The 19,576-nt window shown below is 44.9% G+C and overlaps 2 protein-coding genes across 2 annotated transcripts; both read right to left on the bottom strand.

Annotated features, from left to right (window-relative positions):
* Nucleotides 1-17: 17 nt before the first annotated feature.
* LOC119318194 (26S proteasome regulatory subunit 7A-like) lies at nucleotides 18-3,956 on the bottom strand. Its single transcript, XM_037592708.1, has 10 exons — nucleotides 3,738-3,956; nucleotides 3,129-3,210; nucleotides 2,559-2,650; nucleotides 2,379-2,456; nucleotides 2,228-2,289; nucleotides 1,532-1,676; nucleotides 1,195-1,413; nucleotides 899-1,080; nucleotides 542-717; nucleotides 18-424 (listed from the first exon to the last, which is right to left on the bottom strand). Exons 1-10 carry the CDS (start codon nucleotides 3,822-3,824, stop codon nucleotides 267-269), a joined length of 1,281 nt encoding a protein of 426 aa, XP_037448605.1. The 5' UTR covers nucleotides 3,825-3,956; the 3' UTR covers nucleotides 18-266.
* A 502-nt stretch (nucleotides 3,957-4,458) lies between these two features.
* On the bottom strand, nucleotides 4,459-12,637 carry LOC119318192 (pyrophosphate-energized membrane proton pump 3). Its single transcript, XM_037592707.1, has 15 exons — nucleotides 12,339-12,637; nucleotides 11,376-11,578; nucleotides 10,336-10,539; nucleotides 9,376-9,527; nucleotides 9,153-9,300; nucleotides 8,925-9,057; nucleotides 7,941-8,113; nucleotides 7,419-7,539; nucleotides 6,937-7,124; nucleotides 6,176-6,613; nucleotides 5,802-5,966; nucleotides 5,562-5,717; nucleotides 5,368-5,479; nucleotides 5,034-5,253; nucleotides 4,459-4,826 (listed from the first exon to the last, which is right to left on the bottom strand). The coding sequence occupies exons 2-15, from the start codon at nucleotides 11,463-11,465 to the stop codon at nucleotides 4,727-4,729; spliced, it is 2,400 nt and encodes a 799-aa protein (XP_037448604.1). The 5' UTR covers nucleotides 11,466-11,578; nucleotides 12,339-12,637; the 3' UTR covers nucleotides 4,459-4,726.
* Between the last annotated feature and the right edge of the window lie 6,939 nt (nucleotides 12,638-19,576).

Below are 19,576 nucleotides of genomic sequence, written 5' to 3'. Positions count from 1 at the left end.
GTTCTAACAAGAGAGACTTATCTCCAAATAAAATGTATGCAATTAATTCTGATTAGCGGACAAGCTGAAAACTGTGTTTCAACGAAGCTTTACGAAAAGCTAGAGTGATTTCACTGGGTTTACCAGATTACAGTGACATACATGAACCGAAACACCACCGTGCTGCTTACAACCATCACGGGCACACAGAAAGGATGTGAAAACCAAAGCACTACTGCTACGGCATGGATGCGAACATGCACAGAAACAAATGGAAGCCTGCTTGCTCAATTGTACACCATGTATTTTGGGGTTGCGCTGAATTTCTGGTACCCCTTGATGACCTTGTTGACCGAGTCGAGGAAATCCTTTTCAGTCACAGTCTTCCTGCGGGCGCGGATGGCGTACATGCCAGCTTCTGTGCAGACACTCCTAATGTCGGCGCCTGAAACAACAAATCAGACAGTCGGATCAAATTGTTCAGAGGCTGGATCCAAGGTGCCTGAAACAGTCGAATCAAATCAAACAGAAACTGTTCAGAGTGCAAAGCCCATGTACTCACCAGTGGCGTTGGGGCAGAGTCGCGCCAGTAGCTCGAAGCGTATATCACGCTCACAGTTCATGGTGCGCGTATGTATTTTGAATATCTGGGTACGGCCTTCCAAGTCAGGTAACCCAAATTCCACCTTTCTGTCCAAACGACCAGGACGCAGAAGTGCAGGATCAAGTGTATCAGGCCTGAAAAACAAGAAAAGATGGTTACCCTCTTGACTCTATTCATGTGGCCATGATATTTTAGCTGCAATTAATTCACAAGTCCCGTCTATTAATAGCATACAAGTAGGATATTGAGAATGTAAGGCGAGCATCATGCCATATTGGACCACATGAGAATGCGCATGAAAGGAAAGGCAAGTACCTGTTGGTGGCCATGAGAACCTTGATATTCCCCCTAGCATCAAAACCATCAAGCTGATTGACGATTTCAAGCATAGTACGCTGTACTTCGTTATCGCCCCCAGCTCCATCATCAAAACGAGCACCACCAATTGCATCAACTTCATCGAAGAATATGATGCATGCTTTCTTCGACCGAGCCATCTGACAAGCAATAATATTTTCAATCAAAACGATTGTTTCTACGACAGAACATTCAAGACGAATAAACCAGATGAAACCCTGTAGCCTGTAGGTTATCTGCAGAGCTGGATATACCTGAAATAACTCCCTAACCATCCGAGCGCCCTCACCAACATACTTCTGAACTAATTCACTACCAATTACACGGATGAAACAAGCATCCGTGCGATTAGCAACAGCTCTAGCAAGAAGAGTCTTGCCAGTGCCAGGAGGACCGTAGCAAAGGACACCTTTCGGAGGGTCGATACCAAGCTTCACAAACTTTTCCGGGTGAAGCATGGGGAGCTCGACTACCTGTGAATAGTTGTTAAGAAAACAGTAAATAAAGCAGGTCCAATACTAGAATGTACTAGCATGCACAGGTTCACTTATTAAGCACAAGTTCTGAATCACAGGGAATTTTTTGACATACCTCACGCATTTTTTCAATCTGCTCCTTGCACCCGCCAACATCATTATACGTGACATCTGGTTTTTCCTCAACAGTCATCATGGTGACGCTGGGATCAATCTTTGGTGGCAATGGAATCTGTATCTGATACTTGTTCCGATCGACACTGCATCAGATCACAATTCCACAGTGAGAATGATTGTGTGCAAGCACAGAAAAGGATAACAATTCTGGGTAGCATCAATGATGATTTATCCAAAAAAATGCATTCATAAAATCAGTATTAGTTTAGCAAGATCCAAAAATCAAGTAGGGAAGTAAGTTCCGTGCTCCCACCTTCTGCATTCTATGAACAACCAGAAGGAACTTATACCTAGGCCAAGGAGATGATGACAAGATACTGCCTCAGAGATTCAGCATGTTCTTAGTTAATAATCATTGCCTTTCAATCAATGATACTCATACACTAGGGGAACAAACGTATGATAAATTAACATCTGATATAGTCACAGTAGCAAACACTGCTCCACTCCTCAGTTTACAAAGTTTTTCTCTGCTTACATGATGGCATATAACACATCCTACATGTATAGTATATGCTGCAGCCTTATAACATGGTTTAAATCAAATACATAAATCACCAGGTGCGAATTACTCAGGTTGATCTGAATGAAAGATGTATGATACAGTAAGACCAAAAGACAGGTAGTAACCTACCCGACTCTCATCCCTTCCTCGATATCAGTTGGCGAAACTTTATCCCCCAATCCAACCACAAACTGCAAGATCAAAAGATAAAGCATAAGGAGGCTGGTGGGAATCAATGTGTATATGGTTGAAATAATAAGATAGGATAAGCATGGTATACCTTTGCAATTTGTTTTACATTAATCATGTACTTGGCATCGTCGGTATTAGGGTTTATAATCTTGGTGCACCTTGCTACCTGCAGCATGAGGAAGGTAACTTAGACCCAAACAATTATGCATGCTAAACCACAACTATAAAATTGGGAAGAAGTACGAAAACATTAGGCCAAGTAGCATACTTGTAATGGCTGCTCCTCTTGCATCATTTGCTTATCTGACACCAGATCCCACTGGCTAGGTGGAGCCAGCCCAGTATCAGACTCCTTTATCCCTGAGATTTAATATATAAGGGCATAATGGGTCAGGCAAGCTAACTAAAAATGTTACCCTCCTAACATTTTAATAACCAGATAAACTGCACAGTTGTATGGAAGTTCAAAAGTTAATCGCACATTCTGAATGTTCATGAATCCGCTAAAACAAAATTTCTAAAACACAAACCAAACAGGAAGAACATTGCAAGCAAGAGCAAGAGTCAGATGCACATATCATCAAACAAATGCTTTACTAGTTGAGTCTGTCAAAACAAACACTGCAGTCATACACCTTAAATTCTGAACAACTTACCATAATTACTAACTACAAACACTACCTTCAGTAGGTACATGCCTCAATATTTATCATATGAATGAAAGCTGCCTGGTGAAAGTGTGAAACAACAAAACGAAGTGCAGACAACTGATCTCTATCTAGCCCAGGAACAAATTCTAGAGCCAAACCAACAAACAGATTACCAAGTCCTTACTCACCACATAGGTCATTGATCCTCTTGGCCAGTTCCTTGATCTCCTTCTCGGCCGTCTTGATGCTCGTGGAGTATGGCCCAAGCCCCTGTCAGGTGTCAGCAGCAGCCAGAATCAGCAAACTTGAGCAGAAACCCTAAAGAGAGAGCACTCCACATCTCGCAGAAACACCCCAATTCCGCCGCGGAGAAGGAGCAAACAATACAAAATAAACAGCATCCCGTCGCCCGCATCAAAGCCCTAGAGGAATCAACAGCCACCCCACATAGAACTGCGAAACACCAACAGGGCACAGGCCACGGGGCCTGCCCAAACGAATCCACCAGAAGGCGACGACCAGGTTCCCCAGAGAGCAGGAACCAAAACCCTAAGCTGACCGCGAGCGCAAACCCGGCCGCGCCCAGCCCGAGACCAGATCACAAATCCACAGAAGGGGCCTTCCCCAGACAAATTCACAGAAGGCGACGACAGATTCCCCAGACCGAAACCCTAGACTAGGCAGGTCGCGGGCGCGAACCCGTGCGCCGCGCCCAGCCCGGGGCCAGATCGCCGCCAAACGGAAACGCAGATTCGAGGGGAAGGGGGGAGATCCGACGGGGTCGCGGCGGCACTCACGTAGGTCTTGAGGAGGGCGATGTCGTCCTCGTCGAGAGGGCGCGGGTTCTTCTCGGCCATGATGTCGTCCTCCGGCTCCGGCGCCATGGCGTCCTCTCCGGCGGGCGGCGGGCGGCGGGCGCGAGGCCGAGAGGGAGGGGAGGCGCTGCGCTGCGCTGGTGGTGTCTGGCTCGGCTGCGTGTGCGAGAGGCGAGACTGCGGGTTCGGGTGCGCTGGGCCTGCCCTCTGTTGGCTTGGCTACTACTAGTAGTAATCAACTTCTGCTCCAAGAAGAAGGCAGCCCGGGCCGGATACGTATATCCAGAACCCGTGTTCCCGCTCCAAGAAAGAAGGCAACCCGGGTCGGATAGTATATCCAGAACCCGTGTTCCCAAGACGGAAACGGATTTCTCTTCTCTCTCTCGAAAAAAGACGGAAACGGATTCGAACAAAAATTCTTCTTTTCTTTCTTTTTGATTTCATTCATGACTGCAAGTGCCAGGTGAGGGGCGTCTGTAGATTCAAACTGAGATTTCAAACCGAGAGCATGATTGAGTCGCACATTGTACAGCTCAAAGATTTGTGTGGCAAATTTTGCGACCCAAAATGCTGGTTTGTAAAATTAACAGATGATTATCCAGCATCTGGATAGTGTTACTGCTTCATCCGATTGCATCTAGTGCTCTGGTCGTGCTATTTTGGGAGAACGTATTTGGAAAGACAGTAAATTTGGAGGATAAACAATTAAGAGATCTCTGCATACAAAGCATATGAATTTTGATGTCCATTCTAATCTCTGTCACAGCATATATATTCTCCAACGTTTGCATCACTTGTCCAAATAGCAACTGTAAAATACGGGCACCATCAAAATGGGCAGCACTGAACCTCTCCTCTCAATGTGGCAAAATAAACTAAAAGCGAATCATTACATCCCATTCATGTTAATGCCTCATCTACAAGAACCATAGATATTTCTCCGCAGGGTTAACGGCGAGCTCAACCAATGATTACAAGAAGATGGGGGCCATGACCAGTGTGATCGTGGCGAGCATCTTGATGAGAACATGGATCGAAGGCCCCGCCGTGTCTTTGAACGGATCTCCAACCCTGCGGCATAACATACTCGTAAATGTTACTTCGGGTTGCATGATCGTTAAGAATGAGTCAAAAACAATGCCAGGTCACATTACGTGTATACGTACTTATTATAGGAAAAGAACATTGTTATTCAGTTTAGCATGTGTTGATCAACAGTAGAAACTCAGTTCAAGAAACCAAAAGCAGCAGCACATTACTGAGAAACGAGGAACTTACGTATCGCCAGTAATTGCAGCCTTGTGAGCCTCACTGCCTTTACCACCAAGTGCACCAGTCTCGATGTACTTCTTAGCATTATCCCAGGCACCGCCGGAAGTGTTCAGGAAGAGTGCCATGAGGATACCAGTAACGGTCGCAAACATGAGCATAGAGGCGACGACTTTAGCTCCAAGGAGAGGCTGCCCCGTAGCATGGCCCAAAATCCGAAAGATGATGCCTACAGATCATGTAAATGAAATTTTAAAACAACACCAAATATCATAAATTGAGTTTCAAAACGCATGAAATATCAGAACCATAGCACCACTACTCCCAGACCCATAAAACTCACCAACAGCCATGGGAGACAAAATTGCTAAAGCCCCTGGCTTTATCATTTCCCTCAAGGATGCAGAGGCCACAATTGCAACACAACGACCATAATCAGGCTTCTCTTTGTAATCCTGTGTTTATATCATCTTGTAAGTTAGCATTAGTTTTTCCAGGCATAAGAACTCAAGTACTTAATCATAAACAGGTACTCACCATAATTCCAGGCCTCTCAATGAATTGCCTCCTGACCTCAGTAACAACTTCTTGTGCAGTTCTGCCAACAGCTGAACAAGCCCATCCACTAAACAGGAATATAAGCATCGAACCTAGTAAACCACCAACAAAAACCTCTGGAATTGCTATGTCAACCTGCAATCCATTGTGTACAACCAGTCATGTGTCATAAGCACCTAATCTCAACATTACATGTATAGAGGTGATAATAGTACATACCTCTTTGAATGGCAACTGTGCAAAAGCAGCTACTTCATCCATATATGCGCTGAACAGGAGAAAGGAAGCCAGTGCTGCTGACCCTATAGCAAATCCCTTTGTGGTAGCTTTCGTAGTGTTACCCACAGCATCTAGAATGTCTGTGATCTCCCTAACACTTTCAGGCTGCAGAAATTATTCGATCGGTGTTACAATGATTAAAGAAAAAAATAGTCCAAACTCATGTATAAACATAACTAATTAAATGTTAACATTTATTTATAGCCATTACAATTTTAGATGCTTCGAAAATGTACACCAAAAACATAAACCGTCTTAGCACAGGTAAAATGTATGTTTGAATATTATATACATGAAGAAATTTGCGAGTGTACCTGCTGGCTCATCTCCACAATACCACCGGCATTGTCAGCTATAGGACCAAACATGTCCATGGTGAGAACATATGCTGCAGTACTAAGCATTCCCATTGTAGCTACAGCTGTCCCAAAAAGACCACCAGTTGGATTGCCAAGCTCATCTACCAAGCCACAGGTACGTCCCAACCAAAATGCTGATATAATGGCTACAGATATCACTAGAACTGGTAAGGCTGTTGCTTCCATTCCCAAACTTACTCCAGCAATAATATTAGTTCCATGTCCTGTTGAACTTGAAAGAGCTAAAAGGCGGACGGGCTCATGTTTATAATCTGTATAATACTTGGAAATCCAAACAAAAGCATATGCTGTGATGATGCCCACCAAACCACACAAGGCAAAATTGAACCATGCAGTAGGTGCTTGTTCAGTGTACAGGAGCCAACGAGTAGACTGCAAATATAACACATGTAAGTAGTTGAAAAACAACTCCAAGGGAAAAGGAATGTAAACTAGAGTTATTACCCACATGACAAAACAAACATATTGAATGCTCAACTGGTTTATAGTTCACAAATATTTATCCTTTTGAATATGGTTGATTTACATCCAATAATGGATTGGTCATGATTACCGGACTGGGGACACCCTAAATGTTTTCCTTTGTTCAGATCGTGTTTGATGTTTTTCCCCTGGGATCATTTTTTGTAATAAAATATGTCCATAGAGAAATATTACAATAGTCAAACAAGAGAAGTATGAATAACTAAACTTACCCCTCCAAAGGTAAGAACAGCAAGCAGTATAGTAATAGAATAGCCTTTCTGCATAATTGCCATGGGATCTTCAATAGGGGATATTAATCCAGAGTCACGTGTTCCCCTAATTGAGAGAATTCCAACTGATGACACCACTAGGTCAAAAGAATGGACAACAAGAGGAAACAGAATAAAGCCAGAGGGATCTGCAACAGTAAATAATGTTGATTATAATCCAGCACAATTACAAGGATTGTTGACCCGCAAAAGAAAAAGGTGGTTATCAATTTTATTCAAAGCCAGGCACATCCCAAGCACCGAGAGTCAGCCAACACTATTTCTCAACATAGTCCCTAGATTAAAGCTAATTTATTATATTATCCATATTAGCAACTACCTGTGGACAGTGCTCTTATGGACCAAAGTACATTCATAGGGAAAAAAAAATGTCACTCGACATCCCAATCAGAGATCTAGCATGGCAAGCAAAAGAGCCTTGCCTTCAATTTTGCAGCGTTGTGCCATTGTTGCACCAAGTATCATTGCACTGATAATTTCTGCTGCTATGCTTTCAAAAAGATCGGCACCACGGGCAGCACAATCTCCAACATTGTCACCAACCTGTGAAGTTTTCTTATTATTAGCATATACAGTAGCAATAAAAGAAACATAGGCTAATAACAATCTGATAATTAGTTTTAGAAACAAGCAAATCTTGCATTCCAGCACAGGCACAAATATTTGATCATAGGAAATGCATCTACTGAACTTCAGAATTCTACTGTACAACGCATTGGACCACAAGACCAGTCCACCCCTTGCAGAAACAATAATTTGTTTAGGTTTCAGAATGAATGCAAGCTGTTAAGGTCAGCTTATCTCTGATAAAACTTATGGAGCTCATCATTATTGAATATCATCCCTTATGTCTAGGTATATTCCATGAAAAATATGAGACAAGTTTTAATTAAGAGCATGAAGAAAAAATATTCCACATTTTTTTATTGAAGAAACACCATTACCAAGTCAGCAATGACAGCAGGATTACGAGGATCATCTTCTGGTATTCCCTGTTCAACCTTTCCAACAAGATCAGCTCCAACATCAGCTGCTTTGGTGTATATGCCACCACCCAACTGAGCAAAGAGGGCAACAAACGACGCACCAAAACCGTACCCCACAAGGAGAAGAGGCACTACACAAAATCACATGAAATCAGCAACAGCAATTATGTTCTTTTGAATTGAAAACACATATACAAGTTTGCAACTACAAGCATATCAGCAGTGGATCAGTTACCAGTGTCAATTTAGGACTTAAAGTTACTTTTTTTATAGAACATGAACATCTTATATAATGAGTCATTTTATCCACTCAAACTTTCAGTGTTGATCACATTGTGGTACTTCCCAATAAATAATTGTTCCCATCTTTTCTTTTAAAAGTTTGACCATAAGTTCAAAACTACTCCCTCCGTTCCTAATATTTGTCTTTTTAGAGATTTCAAATGGACTACCACATACGGATGTATATAGACATATTTTAGAGTGTAGATTCACTCATTTTGCTCCGTATGTAGTCACTTGTTGAAATCTCTAGAAAGACAAATATTTAGGAACTGAGGGAGTATATAAATTGGCCATGAGATGATTAAATAACTAGATTTACTGTTAAAAATGTTTCTAGTATTAGTTACTTTTACTTAATAATATAAGGACTAGCTTAATGTTCAAAGTCGCATCTTGGTGTTGTGAAAGGCCAAATAAAAATGATGTAAAAACCACATTAACAATCTTTGAAGCAAAGTACTTTTCCTTACTCAACATTACTCCTACAGAATTGTCTTTTATGAACTCATCATTGGTCATCAGTTTAACAAGAAAAAAATATGTATGAACCAATTTAACAATTTTGACCATGTACAGTAGACCATATAGCTCAACAGGCAATTCGAGTAGAGTTCTATTGTCCCAGGTATTGAATATATCATGTTTGAAATAACTTACAGTCTGTAACCTTCATCGAATCAGGTGAATCTACTCCAAGCCAAACATAAAATGTTGCATAGAGTAATGCCACACCAAATACAGCCATGCCAACAACAACGATGGCCGAGAAACCACCTGCACGGACAGCAATCTGTTTCGAGAAATCAGTCATGATTTCAAACTACACCATACAGGGGAAACACATTAAAACATGAAAGATAATGTATCAAGGATGTGAAACAAAACCTGCAATGCTTCCCTTGCAGACCGTCGAGCAGCACTTGAAACTCTAACATTTGCACGTACGGAGACCCACATCCCAACATATCCAGCTAGTCCAGAACACACAGCTCCAAGGAGAAAGGCAATAACTGTAATATATGCAGATGTTGTCCTGTGTAGCGATGAAATTTATGAGACAACAAAAGATGGGTACAGCTAAGATTTCATAATAACAGTACAAAATCACCTTCCTAGGCCTGATGCCTCCTGCTGCGGGGTGGTAGTGCGGAAGAGATAAATGAACAGGATAACAAGTGCCAGGATGCAAGCCATTTTAGAAATAGCCCCATACTGTGTCCTAAAAAATCCTTCAGCACCATCCCTTATGGCATCAGATATCTGAGCAGTACATGCAACATGACAGATCAAAACCTTGATAACCTTACATACAGAACTCACGGAAGTAGATGCATAAATAAATAAAATACTGAAAATCAGGATTTCCAAAAGGGGCAACGTTGATGTAAGCTACACCATGACAGTCCATGACCATTTTACAGGTACAAATAAAATATTTACAGAGAAGAACTTACACTTACTTATTAGCAACATGAGTAGTCACAACATAACAGTGTAGAGTGTACATGTGTTGCTTTGTGCATTTAAGAATGTCATTAAATAAAATAAAACATAAAGCCAATGCACAACAAGCTGATATTTTGTATGAGTGTATGACTTACTTCCAAACCCATAATAACCTCCTGAAACAGGATCATGCTAGATTGTGTGATATGTTAATTTGGTAAAATGCTATGATATGGGATATGTTCTCAATTTGCATTGAACTGTGTAGCTACCATAAAATGATACATGCCGCAGCTAAATAGCATTCTGCAACCCCAATCAACACATACAAATAGCATTTTACACTGTGTGTCCTAATCATATCCATGATCTAGCATATCAAATATCAACACATGGACTAAAACAAAACCATTAAACCTTAAATGTAAATTGCAGAATAAATGGGCCAGTAGTCTCATAGGATGGTATGGTTAACTGTCAAGCAAGAGATGATAGAAAATGTGTTATACAGCACTTTGCAGACATTGAAACATGCCAAACAAACCAATAATTTGAAGTGAACATTAAGAAAATGATGGCGCTGCTATATCCTCCACGAGCTGAACACAAGCATTTTCAATACCTCGGACATTTCTGGAGGTCCTTCATCCTTGGCAAGAACCCACTTTGTGAGGTAGAGAGAGAAGAATAAACTGAGAGTGCATATACAGAACACGAAGACTATAATTGGTGATGTACTGGCTCCTAAGTAGAACACACCACAGACAACCAGCAGAAGAAGAACTATCAGGGCACGAGGATTTATCTTCATCAACACACGGAAGACCTGCAGCAGTCAGAATAGCAACTAAATGAGGCACAAATAAATTGCTCGTAACAGGGCAAAGTATATCCAACCAACCGATCAGTGGAAATGTTTAAACACTTGTTTTACTTATTGAACTTCCAAATTTATATTTAAAAATGCACATAACATCTAGATGAAAACAGCTACCTGGGTTGAATCATTTCAAAACCTGCAACAGCTTCGAGACTAATAAACAAGCAGCAGTGGTGTAGACATTGAACTTTTGACTTTTTTTAGCAACATAACCTTTTTTGTTGAGTTACAAGCAGCAATAAACAGTGCAGACCTCATTTGTTTACTGCAATTACATCATTTAAGAGAGGGAAAATTCTACTCCCTCCGTCCCAAAATTCTTGTCTTAAATTTGTCTAGATACGGATGTATCTAATACTAAAACTTGACTTGATACATCCATATTTAGACAAATCTAAGACAAGAATTTTGGGACGGAGGGAGTACATGGTAATAAATATAAAGTTAAACAGAGGAAAGAGTAGTCATGATGCAGCATTGTGTGGCATGTTGAATTTTGGGTTGGTGTGTACTTCAACTTGTAACGTTGTAAGAAAATAAAATGGTGAATACAAAACATGATACTGTGGATATTTTGATAAATTAAACATATGGACCATTCAAACTGACAGAGATTAAGGAGAAAAGAGCTATCACCTCCCATGCAATTGCATATACTACGCACAGCAAAATCGAAGTGGGAGAAAGACACATGGAAAGATGAAAGTGAGCTAAACTGATACTCCTAGTAACTGCTAAGCTCGGTGTGTAAAAGGTGGAGAATGCTTAGCAATAGGCCATACCAGCGGAATAGATGATTTACTTCGTACAGTGGAAAAAGTTCTTGGTTTCTCCTGATACGGTCTTCCTTTTTCCATTTCACTTTCCATCATGATGGAATAAGAGTTTGCCCTCTTCGTTACTAGAAAAGGAGCGAACTCCCTACCTTGGGGCAGGTCACTCCCAGATCCTGGGCGCTCAATTTTGGATGATCTATATCAAACACCTTCAGAACACAAGCAGTAAGTTCAAAAGGTTAGGCACATCCAGCTCTTAGGCCTCAGCCACCAAATTACCCTTTGCTAAAAAAGAACCTTCTCCCTCAAAATTATATAAGATAAACATTTCATGTTATACGAAAAGCATTAAAAAATGATCCGCAATCTGTATAATCATTGCCTAATTTATGTTCAAATGCTAGAGCACGAAGTCGAGTTATTATGTGAAATCAGGTACAGTCTATACGTAGATCAGACTATGTTTACATAGAGAACAGAGTATGATCAGCATATGATTAACATATACAAGAACAATTGAAAATGATGAACGTATGTCAAACACTGATAGTTCCTGGGACAAGCAAAGCAATAGCACTCATTTTCAATGCCAGCCTTGACTACCGAAAATAAAGGGAAATTTGGTTTACTTGGATATATCAGGGGCCATGGGGCAGTAACCATGAACCACAACTCCACAAGCACTTCACATAAATTGTGCAGCCCAGGGAAACTAGCGACCATGCACAGCTAGTACGAAAGGAGGATAACTATGAATGAACCATCTACATCGAGTGCGCACTGCGCAACCCCAAAAAACTAGTAACCACGAACAGGTCGTACTTGACACCAAAACTATGACGGATCCACCTAAGTCAATCACAGACGTAGTGCCAACGTCCAGAATTAACACGCCTAGCATTGTGCAATCGCCACGAATCAACCTGATCTACCAGCGCCTACGCAGATCGAGCAGATGCGGGCCCGTACCTTCGGCTTTCGGTGGGGCGGAAGCCGGTCAGCGAAACGTCGACGGGAACGAAGAGAAGTGGAGCCCAACGGTGGCACGGCCCTCCGCGGGGTCGCCGAGATCTCTCGTTGACGCGGTCGCGTTCCGGTCGCTGCCTGCCGTGCTCCCCTCGTCGCCGCGCGCGGTCGCCGGCGCTGGCGGAAGTGGCTGTCCCCCTCGTCGACGCGGCCGCCGGCGGTCGCGGTCCCCCTCGTCGCCGCGCACTGACTGGGTGGAGAGAGAGAGGGGAGGAGGTGCGATGCGGTTGGAGTGGAGATGCGGGGGAGAGAAAGGTCAGGAGGGAGGGATGGGAGAAAAACGGAGCTCGTTGCGAGCCGCCTCGAGTCTCGGCTCGGCTCGGTCACCAAATCAGCCGAGCCTTAGCCAGCCCAGCTCGCATTTGCTCATATGGCTCATCTTCTTTTTTTTTCCATGGTAATATGCCCGGCTGGACAGTCTAGACAGTCAGACACTACCTGAACAAAAAAGAGAAAATTCCTTATATAACACTGTTTTAAAATTTGTTTCCCTATTTGACACCAAATAACTTTTTCTTCCCTATCTAACACAGTCTCTAAATTTTATGTCCTTTATGACACTTTCGTCCATTTTAAACCTTAATAGTGTTAAATGACACCTGAAAAGATTTATTTGCTCCTCATATGATAGGTGACCAAAATTTTACATGGTAATTTATCTTCAGGTCAGCAGGGTAGCCGGTGTACATCAATAATACATGGTACACTACATACGGGATCGATAGTATACAACAAGTCAGATTTGCATATAAAGCCGCACTCTAATATGATACTTATCATTTGATGGATATGTTACCAGCGGGGGTTTCTTTGGGCTCCCCTGCGGCGGACAGTGCGGCCTGAAGTTGGGCTTTGCACTCTTCCAGCTCCTGGGACAGTTGAGTATTCTTTTCTGTAAGAACCTACATAACAAATGATCCTTAAATCAGTTATCCTAACTGTTTCAAGTCTCAAGGGCTACTGATATATATAATCATCAAATTTTCTCACCCGTATGTCTTTTACATATTGCTCCGTGGCTCTGCCTAGACCATTTTGAGCGGCACGGCGGTGCGCATCTCTCGAGTTAAAGGCATCCAAAGCCTCTTGGAAGAAACAAGCGTCACGAAGAACAGTCCGGCGATGCCTATGGTTCATGGCACTTTCCACCTCGGAATGGGTGGCGGACAGTCTATCCGTATCCTCTGTCGGAGGAGCACCCGGTGCACGCCTTGTACTCGTTCCCATCCCTGAGTCTGGCCTTGAGCCTGGCTTGTGGAGGCGCGGTTGGTAGCCTCTCCGGGTATAGTCCGGCGAGCGCTCTTTTTCCTGAAAAGAAGGCATGGGCGTTAATATGCCTCTGTAAATAATGTCTTGCAATAAGGACGGCGCGCCATACCGCTGCGCCGGTGCCTCAATCCGGACTGCGGATATTTTTAGCCTGCCTGGCCTAGCGGTCCCTTGTTGGCTAGTTGCCACAGGCTCGGCCTTCTGCCCCGAGGACCTCCCCTGCAAAACACGGCTGTTATACGGCAATAAAAAAGAGCACAAGGACGGATCCCTTTTTAAGTGCTGGGACTTCGGTCTCAATCACCTGTGAGGCTGGAACTAGCCCAGGGTAATCGGCCGTAATGGTCACCAAGGTATTGTCATTACTCCCTTGGTAAAATACCCCGTCGATCAGCTCCACGGATATGTCCGGATCCTCCTGGGAGGCCGGGTCAAGGGACCGTCCAGGGTCCTCGGGCTGTGGAGGAGGGTTGTTTATCTCCTTTACTGTCTGGCGCGCTAGAATGAATACTTAAACTACGGGAATACGAAATGGATGGGCGAGAAAAAAATCTCCGCTTACCCAGCTCGGAGGATTGTACATGGAGAATCTGCCCTGTGGGTTGACACGAAGGAATTCCTCCTCTTCTCCCTTGTACAAAGTGGACAAGATCTTTATTAGATCAGCAGCCGATCCCGACCCTTTGCGGCCGTGGCGGGTGGCGTCATCCTCCCCGTTGAAATCCCACATGGGGTGGCCTCTGTACTGGAGCAGCTGCACCCCCGCATAAAGCCATGACCCCGATCATGGTCAATCCGGATCGAGCTAAAGAACTTATCCGTCTCATCAGATAAAGAATGTCCCTGTCGTCTTCCTCCAGGGAGCTCCATGGACGCCAGCTCCGGCGCTTCTTCAAAGGGGCGTTGTCAAACTCAGGAAGGCCGATCCGAATAGGGTCCGGAAGGGGGACATCTTCTATATAAAACCATTCTGAAGGCCAGTCTTCGGACGTCTTCTTCGGGGTCCCGGATAGGTATCCGGTTCCGCGGTACGCCACACTTCGGCTCCGCCCACTTGATATATTGATCCCTTCTTGGAACGAGGCACAAGGTAGAACAGCTTCTTCACAGAGCGAAATGAGCCTCACAGCCCAAAAATAACTCGCAAAGGGCTACGAATCCCGCGATATGCAGCAGGGAGGCAGGCGTAAGATTGTGCAGCTGGAGGCCATAGAACTCCAGAAGCCCCCGGAGAAACGGATGAATTGGGAATCCGAGCCCTCTTACCAGGTAAGGGACAAGGCATACCCGCTCTCCCTTGGAGGGATTGGGACGGCTCTCCGCTTGCTCTCCGCCATTGTAGGTGGCAAGCCCGGCTCGAACCGGGACCAGGTACGCTGGGGGAAGAAATCCCTTAGACTGAAGCATCACCAATTTGCTGTGTGCGGGATGGAACATCTCTCCAATCTCCAGGCTTGGAACTAGGGTGCGAGAGGAGGAGCTGCATTGACTGGCCATGATGGAATGGATCTCTATCGAGCATGCTCTGATGAAGACTCGACAAGGGAGGATGATGTGATTTGGATCTGAATCCTCGCCTTTTTAAATAGGCGGCTCATTTACATAGCTAGGGGTAAATTTGAAAACACCCTGGCTCTTCACATTCTCTCGACACGTGGAAAGTGGCCATTATTGGGCGTAGAAGCCAAGGAGTACAAACCGTCACAAGGAACCGGACATTATTTTGACAGGTACACAGAATTTGAAGAGGAACCCGCCTTGCAATGCCGAAGATAATATTGCGCACCGGACTCGTCGTCATTGAAGCCTGGTTCGGGGGCTACTGAGGGAGTCCTGGATTAGGGGGTCTCCGGATAGCCGGACTATCTCCATTGGCCGGACTGTTAGACTATGAAGATACATGATTGAAGACTTCGTCTCGTGTCCGGATGGGACTCTACTTGGCGTGGAAGGCAAGCTAGGCAATACGTATATGGATATCTCCTCCTTTGTAACCGACCTTGTGTAACCCTAACCCTCTCCGGTGTCTATATAAACCAAGGGGTTTTAATCCGTAGGACAACAATCACAACATACAATCATATCATAGGCTAGCTTCTAGGGTTTAGCCTCTCTGATCTCGTGGTAGATCTACTCTTGTAACACCCATATCTTCAATATTAATCAAGCATGATGTAGGGTTTTACCTCCATCAAGAGGGCCCGGACCTGGGTAAAACTTCGTGTCCCTTGCCTCCTGTTACCATCCGGCCTAGACGCACAGTTCAGACCCCCTACCCGAGATCCGCCGGTTTTGACACCAACATTGCTGCTTTCATTGAGAGTTCCGCTGTGCCGTCGCCACAAGGAAGGATGTCTCGTCCCGTCTTTAAAGACGTCACTATCGCTGAGGGGGCTCTGGCTATCGGCCAAACTCTCCGGCTAGGTGGCTTTCTTATGATCGCATGTTCGGCCGCTGCGCCGACGATGACTTCTCGGGTCATCAAAAGCAATCTTCATGTCAACTCGGAACTCGCCGACCAGTTAGATCCAATTGAGCTCTCTTCCCTGAACGAGCTCTTGGATCGCATAGCCGCCCTAGGAGTCGCTACAAACTACGATCAGGTTGGGCCTAAAACCGATCTGAGAGAAATTAACTCTCCCCAGGTCACCCATCACTTTGCAGTGGTGGAAGAACAATGCGGCAACCCTTCATCCATCTTAAGGACTAGCTATGTCCGGATTCCCGATCCCTCCAAGCCAGATACCCGTTGAGGGGAGGATGTCACTCAAAGCCTGAACCCATAATCAGGCAGCGGGCCAAATTCACCGGAAAACATCCAAGAATCCAAAATTTCGAGTTCGGAAACTCCTTGGCCACTGAGCCTCAGATTGGGTGAGGATTCGGATTCAATTCCACCCACCCACCCAAACATACACGATCTATCCCAAATTAGGCAAGAGCCCGAAGAAACAGTACACCATTACTGGGCCAGATTCCTCCTGGTCAAGAACAGGATAAAGGACTGCCGCGAGGAAGACGCAATTTTACTCTTCTGCAATAATTACACGGACAAGGGAATCCTCAACGCCATAAGTCGTCGCGAAATTACACGCTTTGCCGACTTGGTGTCCATAGTACGAAAGTACTGTGCGATGGAAAGCGCTTGGAAAACCAAAATAAAATTTTGGGATAATCCGGCCCTGAATACAAACCCAGTCCGAAATAAAAAGGGTGCATTATCACAATACACCTGGGTTAACTACCAAAAAGCAAAAGCCCTCTACGGGGCAAGGAACCGTACTAGAGGGATGGCTCAACGGACCCTGCAAAATTCATAGTACAGTGGATGCGATACTAACGCACAGCCTTAGAGCATGCTGGATACTCCGGCAGGTGGCCAAAAGTGGTGAGGATTTACTCCTCCCAAAAACCACAGAGCACCACCCCGAGGACAACAATACGGTCTTAACGGTCTTCGAGACCTTTGCGTCAAATAATAGACGGAAGCGAACACTCCGCAGCACGTCCGAAATCTGCCACATAGCAGAAACAAATCCTTGGAGCGACACAGCTATTACCTTCAATGCCAGTGGCGAACCTAAATTCCGAACAGCCCGAGTACCAGTCGCACTGGTCCTCAGTCCAATCGTGGACGGCTTTCGACTCACCAAGGTACTCATGGACGGCGGCGGCGGATTAAACCTCATCTATGAGGAAACTCTTCAAAAGATGGAAATAGACTGGAGCCGCATTAAGCAAAGCAGCACAACCTTTAGAGGAATCATCCCCAGTCGGGAAGCACGCTGCGCCGGAAAAATCACACTAGACGTGGTATTCGGCACGCCGGATAATTACAGGTCCGAAGAAATTACATTCCAAGTGGCCCCGTTCAGCAGGGGATACCACGCTCTATTAGGGAGGGAGGCGTTTACAATCTTCCAAGTCATACCCCATTACGGGTACATGAAGCTCAAAATGCCTGGGCCCAACGAAATCATCACTCTTGTTAGTGATCCGTACATGGCACCCCGCGCCGAAAATAGGACAGCTGCACTGGCCCTTGAGGCACTATCCGAAGCCCTAGCGGCCGAAGAACTAACTACGCTGCGCTCCACGGTGAACAGGGACGACGTGATACTCGATAAAAGATCCAAGTCCACCTCCTTTAAGCCGGCGGATGAAATAGTCAAATTCCAAGTCCATCCAACGGACCCTACAAAAACAGCTTCCATCGGGGCACAATTAAACCCTGATGTCGATGCCGCACTGCGAGAGTTCCTACGCGAAAACTGGGACATTTTTGCCTGGCACCCTTCAGACATGCCAGGAATCCCACGCAGGCTGGCTAAACACAGCCTAAATATCCTAAAAGGATTCAAGCCAGTAAAGCAGGCTCTTCGACGTTTCTCCGAACCTAAAAGACAAGCCATGGGAGAGGAACTAGCCAAGCTATTGGAGGCCGGATTCATCAGAGACATAAAACATCCGGACTGGCTAGCAAACCTGGTGATGGTACCAAAGAAGGACAAATCCTGGCACTTGTGCGTCGATTTTAAGGACCTTAACAAGGCCTGCCCAAAGGATCCCTTCCCCCTCCCCCGCATCGATCAAATCATCGATGCTACCGCAGGACACGATTCATTGTGCTTCCTCGACGCATACTCCGGCTACCATCAAATCAAAATGGTAGAGCCAGACCAAGCCGCAACGGCATTCATCACACCATACGGCCCATTCTGCTTCAACACAATGCCCTTCGGGCTAAAAAACGTCGGTGCAACATATCAGCGCATGATTTAGACATGCCTGGCAAACCAGATCGGCAAAACAGTGAAGGCATACGTGGATGACATGGTCGTTAAAACCAAGCATGTCGACACTCTAGTAGACGACTTGAAGCTCACATTCGACAACCTCCGAACATATGACATCAAGCTCAATCCGGAAAAATGCGTTTTCAGCGTACCAGCAGGAAAGCTCCTGGGATTCATTGTCTCCAGTAGAGGTATTGAAGCTAATCCGGCCAAAATTTGAGCGTTGTCGCAGTTGGCTACCCCAACAGACCTCAAACAAATACAAAAATTAACTGGATGCGTGGCGGCTCTAAGCCGCTTTATCTACCGCTTGGGAGAAAAGGCATTACCCCTTTATCGCCTCCTCCGGCGCACCAAACACTTCGAGTGGACGGACGCCGCCACGGCCGGACTCAACAAAATAAAGGCCATATTGGCAACAAACCCAGTCCTGGCCACGCCAAACATTGGTGAACCAATGCTATTATACATTGCGGCAACTCATCAAGTAGTAAGCGTAGTGCTTGTCGTCGAGCGAGAAGTGGACGGACACAAATTTCCCCTTCAAAAGCCGGTTTACTACGTGTCCACTGTCCTTACTCCATGCAAATCACGGTACCCGCATTATCAAAAGATAGCATACGCGGTATTCATGGCATCCCGGAAGCTGCGACACTACTTTCAAGAGTGTTCGATAACGGTAGCCTCGGAAGTACCACTTAACGATATTATAAACAACCGCAACGCGACAGGCCGGATTGCCAAATGGGCCATTGAGCTCCTCCCGTTCGACATAACTTACAAGCCACGGCGAGCTATTAAATTGCAAGTTTTGGCTGACTTCGTCGCTGAATGGACGGAAGCCGAACTCCCTAAAGAGTACGGCACATATTCAAACTGGATCATGCACTTCGACGACTCCAAAATGTTGGCTGGTCTGGGGGCTGGCGTCGTTTTGACATCCCCAATAGGAGACACCATTCAATATGTACTACGGATAATGTATACGGACTCCAACAACGCAGCCAAATATGAGGCCCTTCTACATGGTCTCCGGATGGCAGTATCCATGGGCATTCAACGCCTAGAGGTGCACGGGGATTCAAACCTCGTGATATCCCAAATAAATGGAGACTT

Source organism: Triticum dicoccoides, chromosome 6A (genome assembly GCF_002162155.2).
Source record: "Triticum dicoccoides isolate Atlit2015 ecotype Zavitan chromosome 6A, WEW_v2.0, whole genome shotgun sequence".
In the NCBI taxonomy this organism is placed as follows: Eukaryota; Viridiplantae; Streptophyta; class Magnoliopsida; order Poales; family Poaceae; genus Triticum; species Triticum dicoccoides.
Note: the sequence above shows the minus strand (reverse complement) of the source record. Positions and strands in the feature narration are given on the sequence as shown.